This window comes from Equus asinus, chromosome 12, assembly GCF_041296235.1.
Source record: "Equus asinus isolate D_3611 breed Donkey chromosome 12, EquAss-T2T_v2, whole genome shotgun sequence".
Lineage (NCBI taxonomy): Eukaryota > Metazoa > Chordata > Mammalia > Perissodactyla > Equidae > Equus > Equus asinus.
Window position 1 is genome coordinate 41406914 of NC_091801.1, and position 21824 is coordinate 41428737.

The 21824-nt window shown below is 44.5% G+C and overlaps 1 protein-coding gene across 8 annotated transcripts in view; it reads right to left on the reverse strand.

Annotated features, from left to right (window-relative positions):
* Positions 1–11467, reverse strand: part of LOC123275652 (ligand-dependent nuclear receptor corepressor-like protein) — a 67035-nt gene extending 55568 nt beyond the window's left edge. For 2 of the 8 annotated variants that reach the window (XR_011493260.1, XR_011493264.1), the window contains exon 1: positions 7511–11444. Coding sequence is in view for 1 of the 8 variants with exons in the window: in XM_070481344.1 (XP_070337445.1) it covers positions 7511–7803 (293 nt within the window). In the remaining 7 variants the exon portion in view is untranslated. Of the gene's footprint in view, positions 1–7510 lie in introns of all 8 variants that reach the window. The other 6 variants (XR_011493259.1, XM_070481343.1, XR_011493262.1 and 3 more) reach the window with 5 other exon arrangements.
* Between the last annotated feature and the right edge of the window lie 10357 nt (positions 11468–21824).

Here is a 21824-nt window from a genome sequence, read left to right on the forward strand (position 1 = left end):
TATTGTTCTTACTGATTTGTCACTGTTTACCTTTCTAGATACAATCCTTTCTCAATAATACGTCCTGAAAATATCTATTCTCACTTGTGACTTGTCTGTTCACTTTCTTGATGGTTTCTTTTCATAACCACAAGCTGTCAAATTAATGCTGTCAAAGCGGTCAATCTTTTCCTTTATGGTCTACACCTTCTGTGATCTGTTTAAGCAGCTCTTCCTTGTATTAGAGTCACACAATTACTGTCCTACATTGTCTTCCAAAAATTTCATAGTTTTGCCTTCTGCATTTAAGCCTTTAATTCACCTGTAGTTGATTTTTCTGAATGATATGAATTAGAAATGTATCCCACTCTCAAGAAGTTTCCTATTGGCTAAGGCCCACAGATATGACCAACTATAACTTCAGAGAGGATAATGATTCCTGTTAACCCCTACCTTATTGAGGTTTATTCTGCTCTCTCATCGAGGCAAACCAAAAACTGGATAATTTCAATACGGAAAACTTGGAGGGTTATTAGCAAATTAGTCAGACTATGATCCCCACCCCACCATACTCCAGGAAGAATCCTTAAAAATACCACAAAAAAAAAAAAAAGAGGCCAGCCCTGTGGCCAAGTGGTTAAGTTTACACACTCGGCTTCAGCAGCCCCAGCTTTTGACAGCTCGGATCCTGGCTGCAGGCAGGGCCATGGCACCACTCATCAGGCCATGCTGAGGCAGCGTCCCACAGAGCACAACCAGGAAGGCCTACAAGTACAATACACAGCTATGCACTGGGGAGCTTTGGGGAGAAGAAGAAGAAAAACAAAGGTGCAAATCGTTAACACACAAAAAAATTTTTTTAACTCTAAATTTAGTCTTATTCTAAAAAACTGAAAGTTGAACATTGGGGAAAGTGTGGCAAAATGAGCATTCTCAACAGTACTGGCTGGAATATAAATCTATACAAACTTTCTAGAGGGTTATTTGCAATATATCAAAAGCCTTAAAATACATATCTTCTTTGAGCTATCAATGACTCTTTACAGAACTTATCTTAAGGAAACAACTGAACAAAATACATATTTAGGAATATTCACCATGGAACTCTTTATAACAGAAAAAATTGGAAACAACCTAATCTCCAACAACGCAGGATGGGTTACAGACGAAGCCGCTGCAGCACATCCATATACGGTCATGCGCCATCTAAGGACGTTTCAGTCAACAGTAGATCACGTAGATGATGGCGATCCCATGAGATTAGTACCACAGAGCCTACATGTGTAGGAGGCTATGATAGAAGAAAATTTTATATATTGAGGTGTATGGGGAAGCCGTTCTGGTTTAAATGCGATTTGGACTAAATTTTATTTAAACCAAAGAAGCCTGACTTACAGCCTGTCAAATGTTCGTTGTATATTGTCCCAAAATAAAGAATGTACTTTTTTTTCAATATTTTTTTTCTGCTTTATCTCCCCAACCCCCCCCGTACACAGTTGTATATCTTAGTTCCAGTCCCTTCTAGTTGTGCGATGTGCGACGCCGCCTCAACGTGGCCTGATGAGCGGTGCCATGTCCATGCCCAGGATCCGAACCCTGGGCCGCCGCAGCGGAGTGCGCGAACTTAGCCACTCAGCCACAGAGCCGGCCCCAGAATGTACTCTTTGAAGGTAAGAACCAATGCCTCTCTTCTTATGACACCAGTACTTTTTGAAGGTAAGTGTCCTTTCCCATGACACTGGGGTCATGCTGACCCACTGTGTATGTACTAATCTATAACAAAGTATCTCCTTGAACCCTTGAAAGAATGTACCCCTGTCACACTTGATGTATGTCTGTTTGGAAATGGTATATAATGGTGCTGAAAAATCACTCTTCTTCACAGCACTTACGAAGGCTGCACTCCCTCCCAGGCTGCAGTCCTCAGCTTGGCTCGAGTAAAACTCCCCGCTGTAGAATGATTATTGCTTATTCGTGTCAACAGCTCGACCATCTAGGTTTGTGAAAGTACACTTTATGATGTTTGCACAATGATAAAATCACTTACTGACACATTTCTCAGAACGTATCCCCATTGTTAAGCAAGGCATGACTATAGTGGAATACTATGATGATTACATAGCTGTGTTAATGTGGAAAGATGTTTCTAATAGTCTGGTAATTTCTAAAACCAGTTAACAAGATGCACATATGATATTCTTTTATTCTCAAATATTTATGGAGTGCCTTGTGTATGCCAAGCACCAAGCAAGTGACTGGTAAACAAAAAGAGATCTGTTCCCTGCTTCTAAGGAGCTTACGAGCTTTGGAGGGGGATGAGGGGGAGGGAGACAGGCCACATATATATCTTCCAACTGACTCCTGTTGGGATATTAAAGGGATATACAGTTTGAAAATAGAGACAATTTATATGTGTCTATGTATCTATGTAATATCTCCAGCACTTCATCAGCATAGTCTACAAAGAGAACACACACACTCAGCTGTATGGACTAGGAAGTGGGTCAACAAGAGGATACTTGGAGCAACTGCCTTGTGATGAACTGAAGCACACAAATCTTCTACAAAAATGCTCTAGGGAGAATCTGAAGAAACGCAATGTAGTTATGGAAAGTCATCCACTGGAAGACAGATGCGAGACAGATCGTAGAACCACAGAAAAAGAATTGGAACAAAGAGCTTCCGCTGTTGACAATTCAAGACTAAGACTGACCAAGATCAGGTACAAGTTCTTGAACAAATAACTGTTCTTCTAGAAGTCTACAGCTTTACCCTTCCCTACTATGTTGGGATCTAACAAATAATAATGAAGCCTCCAAGATAAGAAAGATCTCATAATTAGGGTCAGGCTCAAAGGATTCTGACATTCTATATTCATTTCATTTAAACATCTGCACTACAATCAGTAAACTTATGAGAGTCATTAATCACAAAGGGAAAATTTTTTTCTTTAGAGCACAGAAACATGTCAGACACCTCAACCAAGAGATCAAAAGTTAACATTCACCAGCGATGAGACCTATCTACATCACACATGTGCCAATATGATGCACTGAGAAGGGAACAACCTCACCACTGTGGTATTCTTGTCACAAATGCTTAACCCTCAATTTAATCATGAAAGAACACCAGATAAATCCAAACTGAGGGACATTCTGCAAAATACCTGACCGGTACTCTGGAAAAGTACCAAGGTCACGAAAGATAAAAAACTGTCATAAATTGGAAGAGACCAAGGAGACACCATAACTAAATGCAGTGTGGGCTACTGGACTGGATCCTCGACCAGAAAAAAGATATCAGGGGTGAAACCCGAATAAAGACTTTAGATTAACTGTATCAACTGCCTGGTTTCAATAACCGCACTATGGTTACATAAGATGCTAACAAAGGGACGCTGGGTCTAAGGTATATAGGAATTCTCTGCGCTATTTTTGCCATTTTTTTCTACTTCTATAATCATTTCAAAGTAAAAAGTTTGTAAAAATAATTTCAGATGAATGATAAAGAGATATGGGGGATCACTCAATAACTCTTACATAAAATATGCTACCTCCTCGGGGCTGGCCCTGTGGCTGAGCGGTTAAGTTCCTGCGCTCCACTGCAGGTGGCCCAGTGTTTCGTTGCTTCGAATCCTGGGCGTGGACATGGCACTGCTCACCAAACCACGCTGAGGTGGTGTCCCACATGCCACAACTAGAAGGACCTACAATGAAGAATCTACAACTATGTCCTGGGGGGCTTTGGGGAGAAAAAGGAAAAAAAAAATATGCTACCTCCTCCAATAATTGTGCTAAAAAAAACCCAAGAATTGCAAATAAGGCATAAACAAGAATAATCTGTAAGTATTCACTAAAAACCTGTGATTGGGATAATCTAGAGAGCCGACTAACTTTCCTAGGGCACTGAAGTCTCTCCAGATAAATAATCTACCTCATTTTCCCTATTAATCTTTTTTAATTCAATTCAACTTATATTTATTTAACATCTACTATGGGCATGGAACTGTGCTGGGGCCTGATAAGATTTTGATACATTAAGAACATTTCAGTACACAAAATGAGAAAGAAAAACATAGAGTAACAAAACTGGAAGGAACTTTTCACTCCCATACAATCTAGCAATCAATACCGGCACCCTTTTTAGTGTGATTGCTGCTAGGAGCTCAAGTGTATCCCCTTTGCATAAGCGGTTCTGACCTCTACAATTATCTCCAAAAATCATCCCTGAAGATGCCAAAATGACTCTAAAACATACTCCATTTCTAGTACATTTTTCCATCTAATCATGTTGTTGGTGCATTACAGTACACAACACAAAATTAAAGAACTTGATTCTCTGAACGTCAAGGAAGGGTCAAGCTGGTATAAACCCACAGACGTTTACTTACTATCCTCTTAGAAGAGGTCAAAGGCAACATCACATAAGGCCGGGGTTCTCAAAGTGTGCCCTCAGAGTCAGCAGCTTTAACATCACCCAGGAACTTGTCAGAAATGCAAATTCTCAGTCCCAGTCCAGACCCGCTGATTCAGAGACCCAGCCCAGCATCTGCGTTTTCACAAGCCCCCCTAGCTGACTCTGATGCACCATCAGTTTGAGAACCACTGATGGAACAGCAGAAAGACTGGCCCCGTGAATCTGGAGGCCTGATTCCAATCCTTGCTCTGCCACTCACCTCTACAATGCATTAGCCGCTCAGCTTCTGTGGGGCTCAGCCTCCTGATCAGTGAGGGAACTGCAATAGCTCACTACCACAGTCCTTACACCCTAATTTGATAACCATGAAAGCATTCATTTGTATAAGGCCTAAAAGTGAAAACACCACTGCAGTATTTCACCACGTATTTCTCTCTTTCATCCAAATGAAACAATTAAAATTTCTTCTTGGCATCCACCAGCCTCTGAATCAGACTTAACGTATCTACAATAATTTCTTCTGATTTTAAATAAAATTGTGTTTACTACTTTGCTGTAGCAAAAGCCATATAAATGCTAATTTTACAGTTTCCTATTTAGTTCTCTATCAAGCCTATTTTGGAGCAATTCCTCATAATAACAAAAATTCCAAGAAACCCACCTACTACAGACTAAATTGTGCACCCCGCCCCCCCTACACAGACACACACAATTTTGATGCCGAAGCCCTAATCACCAATGTGATGGTATTTGGAAATGAGGTCTTTGAGAGGTGCTTAGGTTTAGATGAGGACAGAACGGTAGGGTCTCCAAGACGGGATCAGCGTCTTTAGAAGAAGAGGAAGAGAGACCAGAGTTCTCTCTCCATCGCTGCCATGTGAAGACACAGCAAGAAGGTGGCTGGCTGTAAGCAAGGAAGAGCCCTCACCAGGAATCAGCACCTTGATCTTGGACTTAACCTCCAGAACTGGGAGAAGTAAATGACTGTTGTTTCAGCCACCTGGGGTTATGGTGTTTTCCTAGAGCAGCCCACAACGACCAACACACTCACTCAAAATACCCCTCTGCTGTGGGCATAGTTCAGAAGAACTGTGCTCCAACCTCGCATAAAGAATGTGTGTGATCAGACCACTGAAGTACTCAGCAGCTATGAAAGAGAAAGAATTTTAAAACGTACAGATCTAGATACTTCCATTACTAAGAAACACAGCTTAATTTCATCTCCTAGTCATGGATTTATAAACCGCGATTCTTCTCACAGCCTGTGGAAACTATGACAAAAACCTCTCAGAGGAGATGTGAGAAAGACGAACAGAGGAGAATCAAATAAGAAGAGTCCGCTTTCTAAAGGTTAGAGAGTTCTCTTCGAACACAAACCTAGGTAGCATGAATGTGGGCAGAAATGTCCCATCAATCAAGTGAATACCCACTAATCCTTGAGACCTAACTCAAATGCTGTATCCTGCAAGCTCGCGCCACTCCTTCCCAGGCAGTCAGACATAAATCACTCTGTGCTCCCCTCTCTCCATTTCAGCACTGAGCAAAAGGCACTATACTTGTTTATGGATCTGTCTCTTCCACCAGACCTTGAAATCATCTAGGGCAGCGTGTTACTCTCTCCAGCACCTAGAATGGTGACTGGCATGAAGCAGTTTGCTCAAGTGGAGCCACTCTGCTTTGCTGAATACAAGTGGAACTCTCTGTGCTATCTCACAGCTTTGCTGTAAATCTGAGATTATTCCAAAATAAACAGGTTTTTTAAAAAAGGCACCAGGAGCCACTGTATTATCAGTAATAATCACACCTGCCTTGCATGTCACGCAAGAAGACACCAGCTACTAGAGAGCCTTGCCTCAGTGTTTTTCACACGTGCCAGCAGGAGTCAGTAACCTTACAAAACTTGAAAAACAATGAGTCACAAACACTTGAGACGCTAATCCTGACCTTAACTTTGGTCAAACTGTTTAACTTTAGTCTCAGTTTGTGGAAAGGGAATAGTAATTCCGACCCTACAAGGCTGCCGTGCTACATGAAGTCTACAGAGTATACATCAAATGAGCTCTCCTAACGATGTTCTAATCAATACGTGTTAGTGACCTTCCCCAGGCAGCGCTGCATCTGGACTAACGCTTCACCGCAAACCAGGTGCATACTGTAACTAGTTCCACCGGCACGGACTGTAAAGTCCCGACACAATCACCATTCGGGCTATGATTACCTAGAAAATAATCCTACATAAGCGTCCACAGATGCCAACCCTGCCAAGATGTCCTAGTCCAGAACCCCCCAACCCAATAAACAGGCTATTCAAAACTCAACGCAACCGCAGGGGTCAGCAGCTCCTGGCACCCACCTCCCCCCGACTAAGCTCCAGAAAGCGGGCACGCACCCTCAGGCCGTGCTCGCCGACTAGGAAGAGGTGGGTATCTCCAGGGACGATCCCGCTGCTGCCAACAGCGACGTGCGGCAGCCTGGGGTCTCCCGCTAGTTGCTGAGAGCAGCGGGACCCTGAGTGGCCAGGACCGTCCACTTCCAGGCGTGGTGCTCTCGGGCACCAGCATCCTCAACCGAAGGAGGCGCGGGTGGCAGCAGCGCATCGGGGCGCTGGGGAAAACAGGGAGTGGGCGGGCAGCCACGGACACCACCGCCCGGACTAGAAACCGACACCGGGCAGCTCCCAGCCTGGGCGCCCGCGTTCCAGTCGGAGAAGCCAGGCGGTCGGAAGCGCCCCGACTGCGTGCAGGGGTGCGTGGGGCGCCCGGGGCGCCGCTCCCGCGCCGAGAGCCCGGGCCCGCGGGGAAACGGAGGCCCGCCGGGTCCCCGGGAGCACGGCTCGCGGAGCGAGCAGGTGACGGCGGGGGCAGGGCGGCTGCGACGCCGCGCGGGCGGCGGGCGGGCGTCGGGCGAGTCTGGGCGGCGTCCGGAGGGACCGGCGAGCGGGGAGGGGCGGAGGCGGGGGGAGGAGGGAGGAGGAAGAGCGAAGGGCCCTGGCGGGACTCCCGGCGCCCAACTGCCCGGGCCTGAGCCCTCAAGCCACCGCCCCCAGGCCCCGCGCAGACGCTGCACGGTCCCCGCCTCCAAGCCTCCCCCCCGGCCCGACCAGAGAATAACTTACCCGTTTGCCGACGGAATCGCTCCTGCTGGCCCCTCGGACTGACTCCTCCGGCTCGTCGTCTTCCGGAGATGAAACCGGAAGTCCCACCCCTCCCCAAGAGGAAAACGGAAAGCCGAAGGAGTCAATCTAAGGAAGGGGAGACGCGCGTCAGGCTGAGAGGCTGGCGGCGTCTGACCGGGAAGGCCACCTGGCGCTTCCAGCGGCTCCCCGAGCGGGTAACCCCCGGGCGATCCCGCCTCCTCCCTCTCCATCCCTGGAGTCATCACTGGGTGGTCATCTTTATCCATGTGCATATGCTTCTTTGGTAAAATTTTTTAAAGCAAATACTTAAATTTCTCTATCCCCAACCTCTTTGTCTTCTTATTACTAGTTAATTGGTCTTGTGGCTAATAACTGGGCGGATTTCTGTCACCCCTCTGAATGTAATCTGTCTGGAAAATACTTCCTATCTGGCTCCCAAACCACAGCAAGACCCAGGTAGCCACATGGCTTGGGTTTGGGTAGAAAACGTGGACCCATCAATGAGAGCTGGGGAGACCCATCATGACCCGGGGAGGCAGAAAACCACAGCTCTGGACTCAGGCATCCCAGGGTTGGAATCTCCTAGATTCAATGACCTCATTCGTCCTCCTCCTCTCCTCACCTGGTGGCAGCTGAATAATTGACCAAGACACTGCAGGTCTCAGAGATTCAGCAGGAATGAAGATCAGCAAATACATCTTCTTATTTGGTGACTTGGTAAAACTGATGTTCCCTTGCTCAGAAATGGTTCTATTTTACAACCAACTTTTGTTAATTGACTACTATGAACACCCTTGTTAAAATATAAATTGGCGTCAGAAACCTCGTGTACAGTTAGTCCTTGGGACCTCTGCCAAATACATCAGGTAGGTCCACGGAATCTGAAAACCTCACAAGATTCAACCAAATCTGGCGAGCATGGACTGTGCTTAAATAGTAAAGAGTACCAAACACCTGCGAATATTTAACCAAGAGGACTTGATGTTGTCCAGCACCAGAGAAGAAGTGGCTCCTTATGGATGCCTCAGCGAGGCTGAGGCCACAGGTGGGTCCCGTTTCTGTGACAAGAGGCAGGGTAAGCTGGCCCCATGATCCAGCCGTTTTAGACATGACGCAGCAAGCTTTAAAACTGACATTTCAAGCACCCACAAAGAGATGGAATGTGTGGCACTTTGTTTTTATTTGGAATCATAAGAGAAACATTTTTAATAAACCCTTAACTTCTTCTCCATTAATGCTATTTAAATAGTGAATTCCTAAAGACTGAAGTGATTTGTTTACTTATACTTAGCTGTAGAAAAATTACATGCTTTTGTTTATTTGTTTACACCATCCAATCCAATCGAGCCAAACAAGCTGGTCGACTGAAATGACTGATGAATGCAACCTGAGCTGACAGCTTCAAATTTGGGATGTGTTACTGATGTCAGGTTGATCAGTTCTCTGTCTAAAATTGATGCTATTTAAAGCTTTGAACAATTTAGATGTAGTCACTGAGTAAAATTCCAACGGGGTGAGAGAAATTCCATCAGGGCTGATTCTGCTGTGGTGAATTTCCATGTGCGCAGGTGTCAGAGGGAGAGTGGCCTCTACCGATGGGGTAGTGAGACAGAACAGGATGCAGGAGGGGCGGTGGGCTGGCGTCACTCACAGCAAAGGTAAAGAGGCTTAGAATAAAGATAGACGCATCTTCTCACAAGGAATCCCAAATGGCATAAGAGTGTGAATATTGGTCATTTCTGTTTCAAAACTTTTCAAGAAAGGAAAAAGTGAAGGGGAGGCAAGAAGTTAATATGTATCACGCTTCAATAACTCATCTGAAAATGAACCCCCAGGGAAATCATGGTAGTCGGTGGGGTAGACCAATGTTTTTATTAACAATATAAAAGGAATGTGTGGTGAAAGCAACGGTGACATAAGTACTGACAGTCCGTGGATGAATGATTATGTGTCCTGAGCACCTCAGGACACAGCAAACTAGAGCAATTCCACCAATCAAATGGCAAGAGAAGTCTAATCGAAGAACCATCCTTGTGCTGGAAGGGCAGAATGAGTCCAGTCCAGGGACTACTGCGGCCAGACTTGGGGAAATCAAGTTGTTGAAGGTAGCTGTGACTTTAGAGAGGTGTGCAACAGAGACATTAAGCCATTTCCGGTGTCTCTACCTTTAAAATAGTTTATTACTGGTCCAAATGTCCAAAGACGTATTAAAGAGGGAAAATATTATTTACTGGACAGAAATTCTCTGGATATTTAGATTCTATTGCTGTCCAGGGATGTGAGAGAGGGGATATGTCAGCAGCTCAGATGTAAGCTGGAAGGTTCCCGTCATTGTTAATGCAGCTTAGCCATCTCTAGGAAAAAGGCAGCAAATAATTGGGATCCCTCTATGTAGTTCCACCTAACAAAAGAAGAAATAAAGAGAAACTGTTATTTCCATTCAAATAATGGAGGAAAAGTAGTCTACAATTTAAACAGGAAGATTTGATGACATAAATTCAGTCTACAATACGCAGCATGTCGGAAGGTTACTGATGTGGACACCCTGTGGTTTGCACACTGAGAGATCAGCCCCCTCAAGAACCTGCTCACTGTTGATTTTCTCCTTCTGCGCGTGCTCTCCATCGTCCACAGTGCCCAGCGGGAGCATCAGCACACTCTTTTGGATGACATCCTGGAATATATTGGCAATTGGTATGGTTGATCCATCCCGGATCATATCTGGTTCTGTTCCAAACACTGAAACACAGGAAAAGAAGGCATTGAATAAATTAATGAGAAGACTACCCCCAGTGATCTCCGCAAATGTCGTGTTCACTTTATCTTTCTTTCTTTTTTTTTTTTCCCCCACCATGAAATTTGGTGGCTGGGATAAGTAAGCGTCTTGATATCATGCAATTTATATTCTAAAATAGTCAATAGAGTCAAGAAGAAAACTGTGGTTGCCTTACTTACTATTATCTACTTTTAAAAAATATTTTTAAATAATATTTTAAACTAACGTTAGCCTTACAGAAAAGTTGCAAAAGTAGTACAGAGAGAGTTCTCATATATTCCTTACTCTGCTTTCCCTAATGTTAACATCTTACATAACTATTGTACAATTATCAAGAATAGGAAATTAACATTGGATAATATTATTAACTAGACTCAGACTTTATTTGAATTTCACTCTTTCCCTTCTGCTGTACCAGGATCCAATGCAGAATCCCACACTGCATTTTGTCATTGCTCCTTAGTCTCCTCTTGTCTGTGACTGTTTCTCAGTCTTCCCTTGTCTTTCATGACCTTGACCCTGCTGAAGAGTACTGATCAGTTGTTTTGTAAAATGTCCCTCAGTTTGGGTTTATCTGACGTTTTTTCACGATTGGAAGAGGTCACGTATTTTTGGCCAGAGTACCACAAGAAGATGTACCTACCTACTTTTATGGTTGCTTCACGAATTAAGTATTAGAAACACTACTATTAAATATTAGGAACACATGTCTTTGGTGTTTTGTAACCAACATATGAATAAATCGCTGTACTCAACTTTCACCTGAATGTTGCAGTGTTTGTACTCAACTTTCAAGGTATCCCAGGAAACAGTTTTAATGGATATCCTGGGGTTTAGAAAGAGATGAGTTGAAACCTTCTAGGCTATAGGGAAAGTTGCCAGAGATGGAGTGGGAATGAAAAATAAATGAAGACACAAAAGAGAACATGCCGTGTCTTCTGGATCCACAGAGCAAGGTGTGAATGTGAATAAAGATGATGTACGCTCGTGCATTGCTTAATGACAGGATACATTCTGAGAAATGCATCGTTAGGTGATTTAATTGTTAGATGGTTTAATTGTTGTGTACTCACACAAACCTAGGTGGTATAGCCTACCACACGCCTAGGTGATATGGTGCTAATCTTATGGGACCACTGTCATACATGCAGCCCGTGGTTGACGAAAAACTCATTATGTGGCAGACGACTGTCCTTTGTTGGCAGGACTGGTTTAGCACACAGACAGACAAAAAGGTGCCTTATGCATTCCTGCATTTTCCTGTACTTCGTGTCTTTACTGTTGAATTTCACATTTCAATGACACATCTCTCTTCAGCTGGCATTCCATTTAACTTCCTAACTCTTCTTCCTCATTTCTTCACCCCCAAAGTTTACTGGTAAAATACTGCTACAATTGAGGGCAGTGGGGATGATTGTGTAGAGAAGTAGGGCTCTCGGTGTTGGACTTGTCCTCTAATTTTTGATGTCTGTGTCCCTTGTACTCATAGACGCAGAGAGTTAGTGCTCCAAGGAGGTCTGGAGGCCATTAAACCCAGAGCTCTGTGACCGGGAAGAGCAAGTCCCCACAGGGCAGCGCGGTGCCAGCTTGCTCGCTCCACCACAGTTTAGCTTCTTCATTTTTAACCCCAGAGGACTTCCTTTACTTTCGTGCAAGTTCGGCTGTGCTTTTAAAAGTTTTTATGTATCGGCCAATATTTCCATGAGTTTTGCAGAAGGAGGGTTGGGAGGTTTCCAAGTCCATCATTTTCCCCCAAATTCAGGTCTCCAGAACGTGAGTTTGAACCCCGGCTTTGCTACTTCTAGCTGAGTGCCCTCCAGCAAATTATTTAATCTCCTCGCGCCTTAATCTGCACCCCGGGGAAGGCTGTTGGGAGGATTCATGAGACGGTGTGTGTAAAGAGCCCTGAACCACACCGTTTACCATCAGTAATGCGGCCCATATAAAAGGAGAGTCCACAGTGAAGTTTTAAAAGTGTCTGCTTTATCTACAGCCCTACGGGGTACCACCCCTTGTTCCCAGTGTAGACCAGCAATCAAAATAGCATAAGTCTAACCTGTTTTGATGGCTCTTTTTGCTGCAAGATACTGATTATCTTTAAAGATAATTTGCGATCCGTGGGTGTAGTCCTAGTGCCATAGAAACAACCATCTGGTTGGAACGATTTCTTTTGGAAAATATATATTCAAGATGCTGCTTTACCTAAAGGTAACATTTTCAGTTGTAAGAGAAAATTTTGAGTAGCTCTCATAGCCTTGTATCAAGAAACTGATTGGAATCCCAAGCTGACGCATTCAAGCGTTCTGATTTTCCCTCAGCTCTTCCACAGGGAGGACGCGGAGTGAGCCGGGTCTCCAGGACGGAGAGCTGCGCCCAGTGTGAGGAATGCTTGCTCTCACTCCCACCCCTCCCGAGACCCTCCAATCCCCCCTCCTGTCCCCACCCCTCCCCGACCACAGTGTCTCACTGTTAATGTCGGCTTATTATGAATTTGGGTAATTATGAAACCTTGAATGATATTGTGGGTCATACAAATATGATGAATGTTTGAGGTAATTATGAAACACAATACAAGTAGAACTTCTCAGTTTGAATATCCCTCTTTTTGGACTCATCAGTATCTTAAGGAATATTTTGGGAACATTACACACTTGGAAATTTCCAAAAAGTGGGAGCAATTTCACGCTAAGCTGTGAAGGAGGCTCATTGACAGCATCTTTCTCTCTCCCCTGGGCTCCATTCCGGTTGCCATTATGGAGATCCACCAGAGAAAAACTCCATACTCTGAAATATTCATCCCTTCGACAAACATTTAAGGCACACCTGTCACGTGGCAGGAACTGTTCTAGGTGCTGGGACATAGCCGTGAGCAAGACGAAGACCATCCTGCGCTCATGTAAAGTGTGTGCTGTGAGGAGGAGGAACAGTCCATCCAGAAAGGGAAGGAGGAAGGAAGATGGAAACAAAAAAAACGGAGGGACGCAGAGGGGAAGGAGGATCTTTGAGAATGTAATTAGCGCTAAGACGACGATAAACGCGGACAGTGGATGGAGAGAGGGCGCCGAGGTATTCCTTGAGCTCCCTTCCTCAGAGTCTACCTTCTGTGCAACTTGAGGTGCACTGATGATAGGTCGATACTTCAGACACACACCTCCTTCCAGACACAAACGTTTTCATTAAGGTGGCTGCTTTCAGGGGGTTGATTTCAGACATCATGGACAAACTAACGCTGGGGGTAAAGATTTTCCGGCTCAGTCCAGCCGTAGACAAGTAGCTTCTCCGTCTGTGTGTAAAACCCATCTTGCCTTTTTATGCACCATTTAGTTTTCAAAAATTTCCCATCACTCCAACTCCAAATGGTTATTTGTCTGATGACTGTAATTGCATATAATTGAGGAAAGAGATTTTTACTGAACAAAAATCCTATTGGTTTCTTGACATTTGTTCCAGTCCCTTCTGTATTGGAAAAAAGTGATACTTCAATGCTAACAACTGAGTTGCTCACTACTGTGTGGCATGTGGCTCTCAGGAACGGCGCTGCTGGACAGAAGAACAATGCACGTTTGTTACCTGTGTTTCCACCACGGACATATTCATGTGAGGGACTAGACGGATTGAAAATTTTCCTACAACTCGGCCAGCTATGACTGTTTTAGCTCCAGGCTCCTCAAAGGCGCCCTCAATCCCGTGAATAGAAAGAGATGGGTACCTCCATAGGTGCATTAGAATTTCCTCCTAAATTGAAATAAAAGTATTTTATTGTATGAAAGAATGTTTAATTAAAACTCAGTTGAATTGTATTGCTTGCATCACCAATTTCTGTACATCTGTGACACGGTTAATGGCAAGTTAATTATCGCCTCACTTAGATATGTCTGGACAAACAGTACAAGTGGACTTTCCCCTCAGGACACGAGATCTCTGCTGCCTTCGCCTGCCCAAGCCACTCCCATTGGCGAGGGCCCCTCGTCGCTGAAGTTTGCAGTTTCTAGATGGCAAAGGGGCCCTTTCAGAAACTTGGGTTCAGTTATAAATTTCTATCCCAGTCATTGCAATGATAATTTGTGTGCTAAATGTATTTTATTTTTCAGAAGGCTTCAAAGAACTCTGCAGATGTTTGAGCCAGTTTTCAATCTTGCTATGGCCGCTGTAGAGCTAGTCTGAGGAAGAGCTACGCTTCATGATAATAAACTCTATCACTCTCTTCTGCATGCTTCTCCCTCTCTTGGCTGTTCCCCCAGGAACCAGCCATAGCTAGCAAACACCCTAGCAGGCAAGCGTTTTAAAAAGGAGGAGGAGGAGGAGGAGAAGGGAAAAGGAAAAAATCTAAATTTGCCAGTAACGCTTTCGGCTTTGGGTCTGCTTATTACACCAAGGCAGCAGTGACGTAGCAGTCTACAGATTAGCCCCTAAGTCTCTTGGTTTTGTCTAGAAAAATGAACAATTAGGGTCATGGAGCTGGAATAACCTCAGACTATTCTCAATCTTTAAACAATTAGGGAGCCCAGCTCACCGGCTGCAGGCCGGCTTGGGATTGAGTCCAGAAAACTGATTTGGAAAAACGCATCTGTGAAATGAGCAATTGCTCCACGGTTAGGTGCCTGAGTCCGGTGCCAGTGGGACCCCAGATAAAGGTCTGCTTGATCTAGACCACAGGGAAGTGGCCTTGAAAGTGAAAGTCCCCCCTGGAATTAACATCTGCTTTCAGTTCTAAGATGTGCAGATAAACAGGACACGGTAAGTTAAGCCTTGGGAAAATATTTGTTACCATCATTCTTTGTTCAGATTATCCATCAGCTTGTGATCATACCTTGGTGTCAAACAGAAATTTCTTAACCTGGCTGCTATTCCGGTATTCTTCTAGGTCCAGGTCAATGGCTTCGTACATTTTTTTTTTTTCCTCTTCAGTAAGAGGAGCCACGTGGTCATAGATTCCAGGGACCAGAATATGACCCGATGAGTCTACAAGGCTACCTACAAGATACACCCAGGAAACAAAGCCACATGGAGTCACCAGTATGCTGATGTTCTGGCCCTGGAGCAGGATCATGGGGGACTCTCCTGGGCTTGCAGCAGACCTTGTGACCGGCCCTGGTGCCCACAGCAGAGCCACTGACAACAACTCACATCCCAGAGGTGATGGTCAGAAGAAAGAGCTGGTCACCAGGCAAACTCAGCCTGAGTTGGACCCGCGTGAATGTCCGCCTTGTCAATGGAGGGATGAAAACACACGGCTCTGCAGTAAATTCCATTGGGTATGACTTACCTGCATTATATGCCAGTTCTCAACTCCACCTTTATATCATAAACAAGCTTCTTTTTTTAAATTTTATCTTATCCTGAGTTAAAAAGTAACACGTTCATTATTAAGAAACTTTTTTTTTGAGGAAGATTAGCCCTGAGCTAACTACTGCCAATCCTCCTCTTTTTGCTGAGGAAGACTGGCTCTGAGCTAACATCCGTGCCTATCGTCCTCTACTTTATACGTGGGATGCCTACCACAGCATGGCTTTTGCCAAGCGGTGCCATGTCCGCACCTGGGATCCAAACCAGCAAACCCCAGGCTGCCGAGAAGCAGAACGTGCAAACTTAACCACTGCGCCACTGGGCCGGCCCCCAAAATTTTCAATATATATGTTTTTATATATATATATATATATATATATATATACATACCTGAGAAACTGAAAACCATCATTCCTTCTCAATGTTTCTCCTCCTACATACACCATAATAATATAATAAATACTCATCTTTAATCAAAAGCATAATATCCCTGAGGTCTAGTCTATGAGATATACATCATGACCACAAAAGCCTCCACAGTGAATAAGAAGATACTCAAATCTGTTCTTTATGAAAGAGTTTTGGACCAAGAGGAATGGGGGAAAATCATCAGTGACTATCTATAAAAGAAACAGAAGTCAAGATTTAGCAAACACTGCTCAATATCTTGAGAAAGTACTTATCAAAGATACAATGCAACTAGCAAGTAGACGAACAGAAATGACAGGAAAATGTCTCCAGGGCAGCCAACTTAATCCCCATTCAAGTAAAGACACTTCATAAAGATACGCTTCATATTCTTGATGGGACAGTCTTTCTTGACAATATCAGAAAATTACTGCGAAGCACTGTACTTTCAAATCTTTCTGTTAAAGTCGACAATTACAAAGCACAGAGTTGAAGGCTCTGTGAGGATGGATGCCTTCCACCTAGTGATTGGACACCTGCTGTGTTCTAGGCCCCAGAGGAATGAATACACAGGACAGCGCTGTCTCTGACCACAAAAGGCTAAATATCAAGTGTGACCCGACATGAGCAGACCACCAGGTGGCTGGCTCTGTAGAGACACAATTAAAGCCAAGGTAAACACTCTACCAAAATCTACAGTAGTGGGGACGGCAGTAGTGCGATACCTAACGGGCTTCCCAGCACTCTGAGAATGATCATAGACAGCAAAGCCCTGAGGTCTGAGGGTGTCAAGGCAGCAAAATGTGAAGCAATGTCATCACTGTTCTGGTTTTCAACCACATCCTCCTTGGGCCCCCTCTCCTGGTCCTCCGAGGACTTTGCCCAGACTTGTGTAATCCCACTTTGGGGACAGTACTGCAGATTGTTGTGCATGCATCAGCCTCCCTGCAGGTCCTGAGTTATGGAATTCTCCTCATTTAGCCCAATCAAGCATGTTGTACATTGAGTAAATGACACAAACTCATTAGTAAAATTCAAGTCAAAATAATAAGCTGAGCACTGAGTGATTGGGACTTGCACTGATTGGCAGTCCACCCTCTAGCACCCTCACCAAAATCAAAACAAAACATCAAAGTACCGCCAATAATACAATCACTAAGTCTTCCCTTTAGGGTATGTCCCTCAGCTTCTGCTGGCATTCTTGTGTGGAAGAACAGAGCTGCAAAGATGAATAAGAGACAGACCCTGCTCACAAACCAGCCAGAAAGATGCAGGGTAAAGAAATAACTCTGGGTCCACGTGCAAAGAGCTCTAAAGAGGGGCAAACCGTCAGGAGCACAGAGAGCACACAGTGAACCAGCCAAGGAGGAAGCGTCAGGGAAGACGACTGCATCACAGTGGGGCCTCAGAGGTTGAGTAGGAGGCGACAGGCACAGTCTCAGTGGTGAGAAGAGAGATGCATGTCTGAAACATCCAGATTGACAACAACGAAGACCCGAAATACTCTAGCAGCCAGGATGCTCAGTGTCCACTTATGACACTGAGCTGTGACATTTTTCCTGTCAATTTAGCTGGTGTTACCAGACATTACCACAGTGTGTGTTTGTGTATTGGGGGATTCAGATGTCATTAGCAAATTAGGCTGTGATTTGAGCAGCGCGGGCTCTCCACATGTCACTGCACATCTCCCGAAGAACTGCCCGGCCCGCTCCACGGTGTAGGTTTCCACCTCAGACCCTGTTTTCTCAGGACACGGAGCAGCCGTCCCAGCTGCTGGCTCAGGCTGTGCCAGCAGACACACATCCTGACAGGAGAGAAGCGTAATGTCCTCCTTTTCCTTCCCTTTACATCCTACGGTGCCTTGATAATTGATGCATCCTTCCGTGCTTCATAAATATTTCAGACCTTCACCGAGCCTTTCGAATCTAAAAACTTCTGACCTTTCCTCTCACTTTCCACCAAGGGGGTCATCTCCTACTATGTTGATGAGTTAGATCATTACAAGAAATACTTGAGCTCACTGCCACAAAGTCTACAAATATCCCACCATTCTTAACCATCAATGACTCCTCTACTGATTCCATTGAAAATTCATCTTGATCCTTGGTTTAGCCTAATTGTCTCCCTTCTTCCTCCTCTCTAGAGAAGTTTTATTATTGAGTCCAAATGTCATATTCTCTACTAGCAACCTCCCCTCCCCTCCCCCATCGAATTCCTTTCACTCATTCAATCTCTTCATTATTGAAACAACAGCCTCTCCTGAACCCATTTCTGTCTAGTTCTCGCCCCATGTCTTCCTTCCCCTTCACAATGAACCTGAAAGATCAGTGTTCATGGAATTACCATCTCCTCACTCCCCCACACTTCAGACTTACTGAATCACCAATGGTCTGTGTATTAATCAATCTTGATAATATCACAGCTATCTCCCCATAATTAAATCCAAAGAGTGTTTCTGCATCTTTCTATTACTTGGAACAAACGCAGAACTGGGCCACGATTGTCTTTTGGAATGATTCCCTGTCCTCGGTTTCTCGACATCTCAGGCTCCTGACTGCCTGTGAACCAGCTCACACTCCCTGGTGTCCTTCACAGGGTCCTTCTCACACAGCACTATTGCGAAAGCTCAGGACTCAATGTGAGCCCTATTCTCTCCATTGACCCTACGTTGTCTCAGTACTCTTGTGCATTTCTTCTATTCTTTGAATGCCTTCCACTGTTATCTCTATGATGACGATGTCTAAAAACCCCGTCCAGATCTTATTTCTGAGCTATAATGCTACAGGTGTATGTTATAGGCACCTTAAGCAAACATATTTCCAACGGAAGCTGTTAACTCCCCCTCGCCAACTAGACACCCCTTCACCTCTCGGTCTCCGATCTCGTCTGATGACTACAGTTGACATCCAGGGAGTGATGTTTAACGCAAACTCTCAGAACCACCTGACAGAACAAGCACTGCTGCTGCCAGCACACTGAGCAGTCACCCTTCATCTCCGCCCCAGGATCCACACACGTATTCCTACTCTATACTCCGTTTCAGTTCAAAACGTCAGGTCCTCCGAGATCCCTTTGTTCAAACTGCTGCTGAAGTAAGCCTTCCCTCCCCGCCTGTTGTCTGGTGACTTTCCCTTCAGGCCACTGTGGAACAAATTAGGACATTCTTTTCATTGCATATTGTGTAACCTTTGAAATTGTCTCAAATAATAGTAAAATGATTATAATCACAGTGGATATTTGAGAACTGAGATATGAAAGTAGAGAGCAGAATCCTGATTTTATAAGAACAAATGCATGTTTACCTCTGCAGGGAAAGTTCATCCTCTATCGCACCAAACAGCATCCTCCCAGGGGATGAGACAGTGAAGCACGAGGCCTGTGCTCATTAAAGAACAAGGTTCCTGCCAGGAGGCCAGTAAGTTTGTTTTTCCATTGTTGCACCTCACAGTTAGACGCTTTGCGTGCCCTACGTGAGCAATTCATTTGATTTTTTTTGTTTCTTTTCCAGATTGGCGCCTGAACCAACATCTGTTGCCAATCTTTTTCTTCTTCTTCCCCTTCTTCTTCTCCCCAACCTCCCCTCCCCAGTTCATAGTTGTGTATCCTAGTTGTAGGACCTTCTGGTTGTGCCATGTGGGATGCCCTCTCAGCATGGCCTGATGAGCCGTGCCATGTCCCTGCCCAGGATCCCAACCCTGGGCTGCTGAAGCGGGGCACGGGAACTCCACCACGCGGCCGTGGGGCTGGCCCCCCAACTCATTGAATTTAACATGTGCTCTCTCTCTCTCTCTCTCTCTCTCTCTCTCTCTGGGTTGTCTTGTTTCAGTTTCGATGGGCTGGGGAGTAAGGTGAACATCCCTGAGGACTCCCCTTGCTGAGTGGACATGTGTGGTCCTGGTGAAAGCCCTCACCCAGTGGGGCTCCTAGAGATGTGACTCAGGGGCACTAATTCCCTTTTGGTGCCTGGCAAACTGGGACTCATCTTCCTCTGTCTGCTATTTGCTCTGTATTATGTCTGCTCCTTTGGAAGACAAAAATTTGTGTCCAAAGGGAAAGTTCCAGAAATGCTTCCAGGGATGATGATGGGACTTTGATTTCCAAGTGAGTATTTCTGGCATCTGATTCAATTCCGTTGTCATTAATCAAAAGCTGGCTCGTTCTGGATTGGTTCCATCCTTTCACAGCGATAGCACCATCTTCTACGGTCATTACCAAAAGTGATCATTTCGTTTGAAAGCTCTTCCCTTAGAAGCCACTGCTGTGTTAGTACTTTATCAAGCTAAAACACTTAATTTTACATGCCTGGGTTTCTGTTTTGGTTTTTTGGTTTTTGAAAGCAGCTGAGCATGTTTGAACTGAAAATGAAAAGTATTTATTATGGAAGTACCCATGCTACCTCATTAGGATAGAAGAGGACATATCATTTATTTGTTATAAGATGCGAAAATTCAGAAGTTTTCCCTTGATCGGTAAAATTGCCCCTCTCAAGAAAGTTTTTTTTCTTGATGTTCAGTAACTTATTTTGGAGACCCACGGGGTCATGTCCAGTGAGATAGTTCTGTTGGAGTGAGGATAGTGCTGCTACAACCTGTCCTTCATGCCACCTGCGACATGCCCTACTCTGCACCAAAGACCAAGGACGGTCCTTCTGAAGACAGGGCTATGTTTGCATTATGAGTTGAGAGATGCTGCAAAGACCTCCTATGGTTTCCCTTCTACCCTACACTACACAAATAGACACTTAGGCTTTTAAGTCTTGGCATTTCGTCTCGAGTGTCTGTTAAAACGTGAGTATCTAGGATAGAAAGCGGCTGTCATCCAGAATCTTACCAGGGTTTCCTGCTGGCCACTTTGGAGGACAGAGCAGAGTGACCCACTAGGGGAGGGGCACATGACTGCCGGGCCTTGGGGAAGAGCTGACCGGAAGCTGACTCACCAAGGACCGTCCATGCTTGTCTTGGTTGGCAGTGACAGCAGCTGAACGCAACTTAAAGGATTTTAATTTGCATGCAGCTTTGCACAACAACTTTCCATCTTACTTCATCCTCCTTGCTTCCTGTGACATTTGGGGATAGGATAGTTTCAGGGATTCACTGAACTTGTTTACAATGTTCAAATAGTCTTGTATGATGTGTGCGCTTGTTAATTGAGGTATAATTGACATATACTTTATATTAGTTTCATTTGTACAATATAATGATTTGCATGTATCGTGAAATAATCACCACGATAAGTCTAACTAACGTCTGTCCCCAGACGTAGTCAATATTCATCTTCTGGATGAGGACATGTTGTGTTTTAAGGTGCAGAAGAATCGGTAATGATGTCATACTTTTCCGTATACAACTTGATGAATTTGAACATAAGTGTCCACCCATGAGACCATCACCACCATCGAGGCCATAAACATATCCATCATCTACCAAAGTTTTCTCCCACCCCCTTTACTATTATCATTATTTTGCTTTAAGAACACTTAACAGAATATATACTCTGTTAGAAATTTTAAGGACAAAACACAATACCGTGAGATTGCTACATTATACGCTAGGTTTAATTTTTAGAGGAACCTCCAGACTATTTTCCATCATTACAGTATTAGTTTACATTCCCATCAGCAGTTGCAAGGCTTCCCTTGCCTCCACAACCTCACCAACATTTGTCACCTCTACTTTTTTTGATAATAGCCGCCCTAACCGGTGTCAAGTGATATCTCCTTGTGGTTTTGATTTGCATTTCCCTAAAGATTAGTGATGCTGAGCACCTTTTCATGTGGCTGTTGGCCATTTGTGTGTCTTCTTTGGAAAAATGGCTATTCTACTC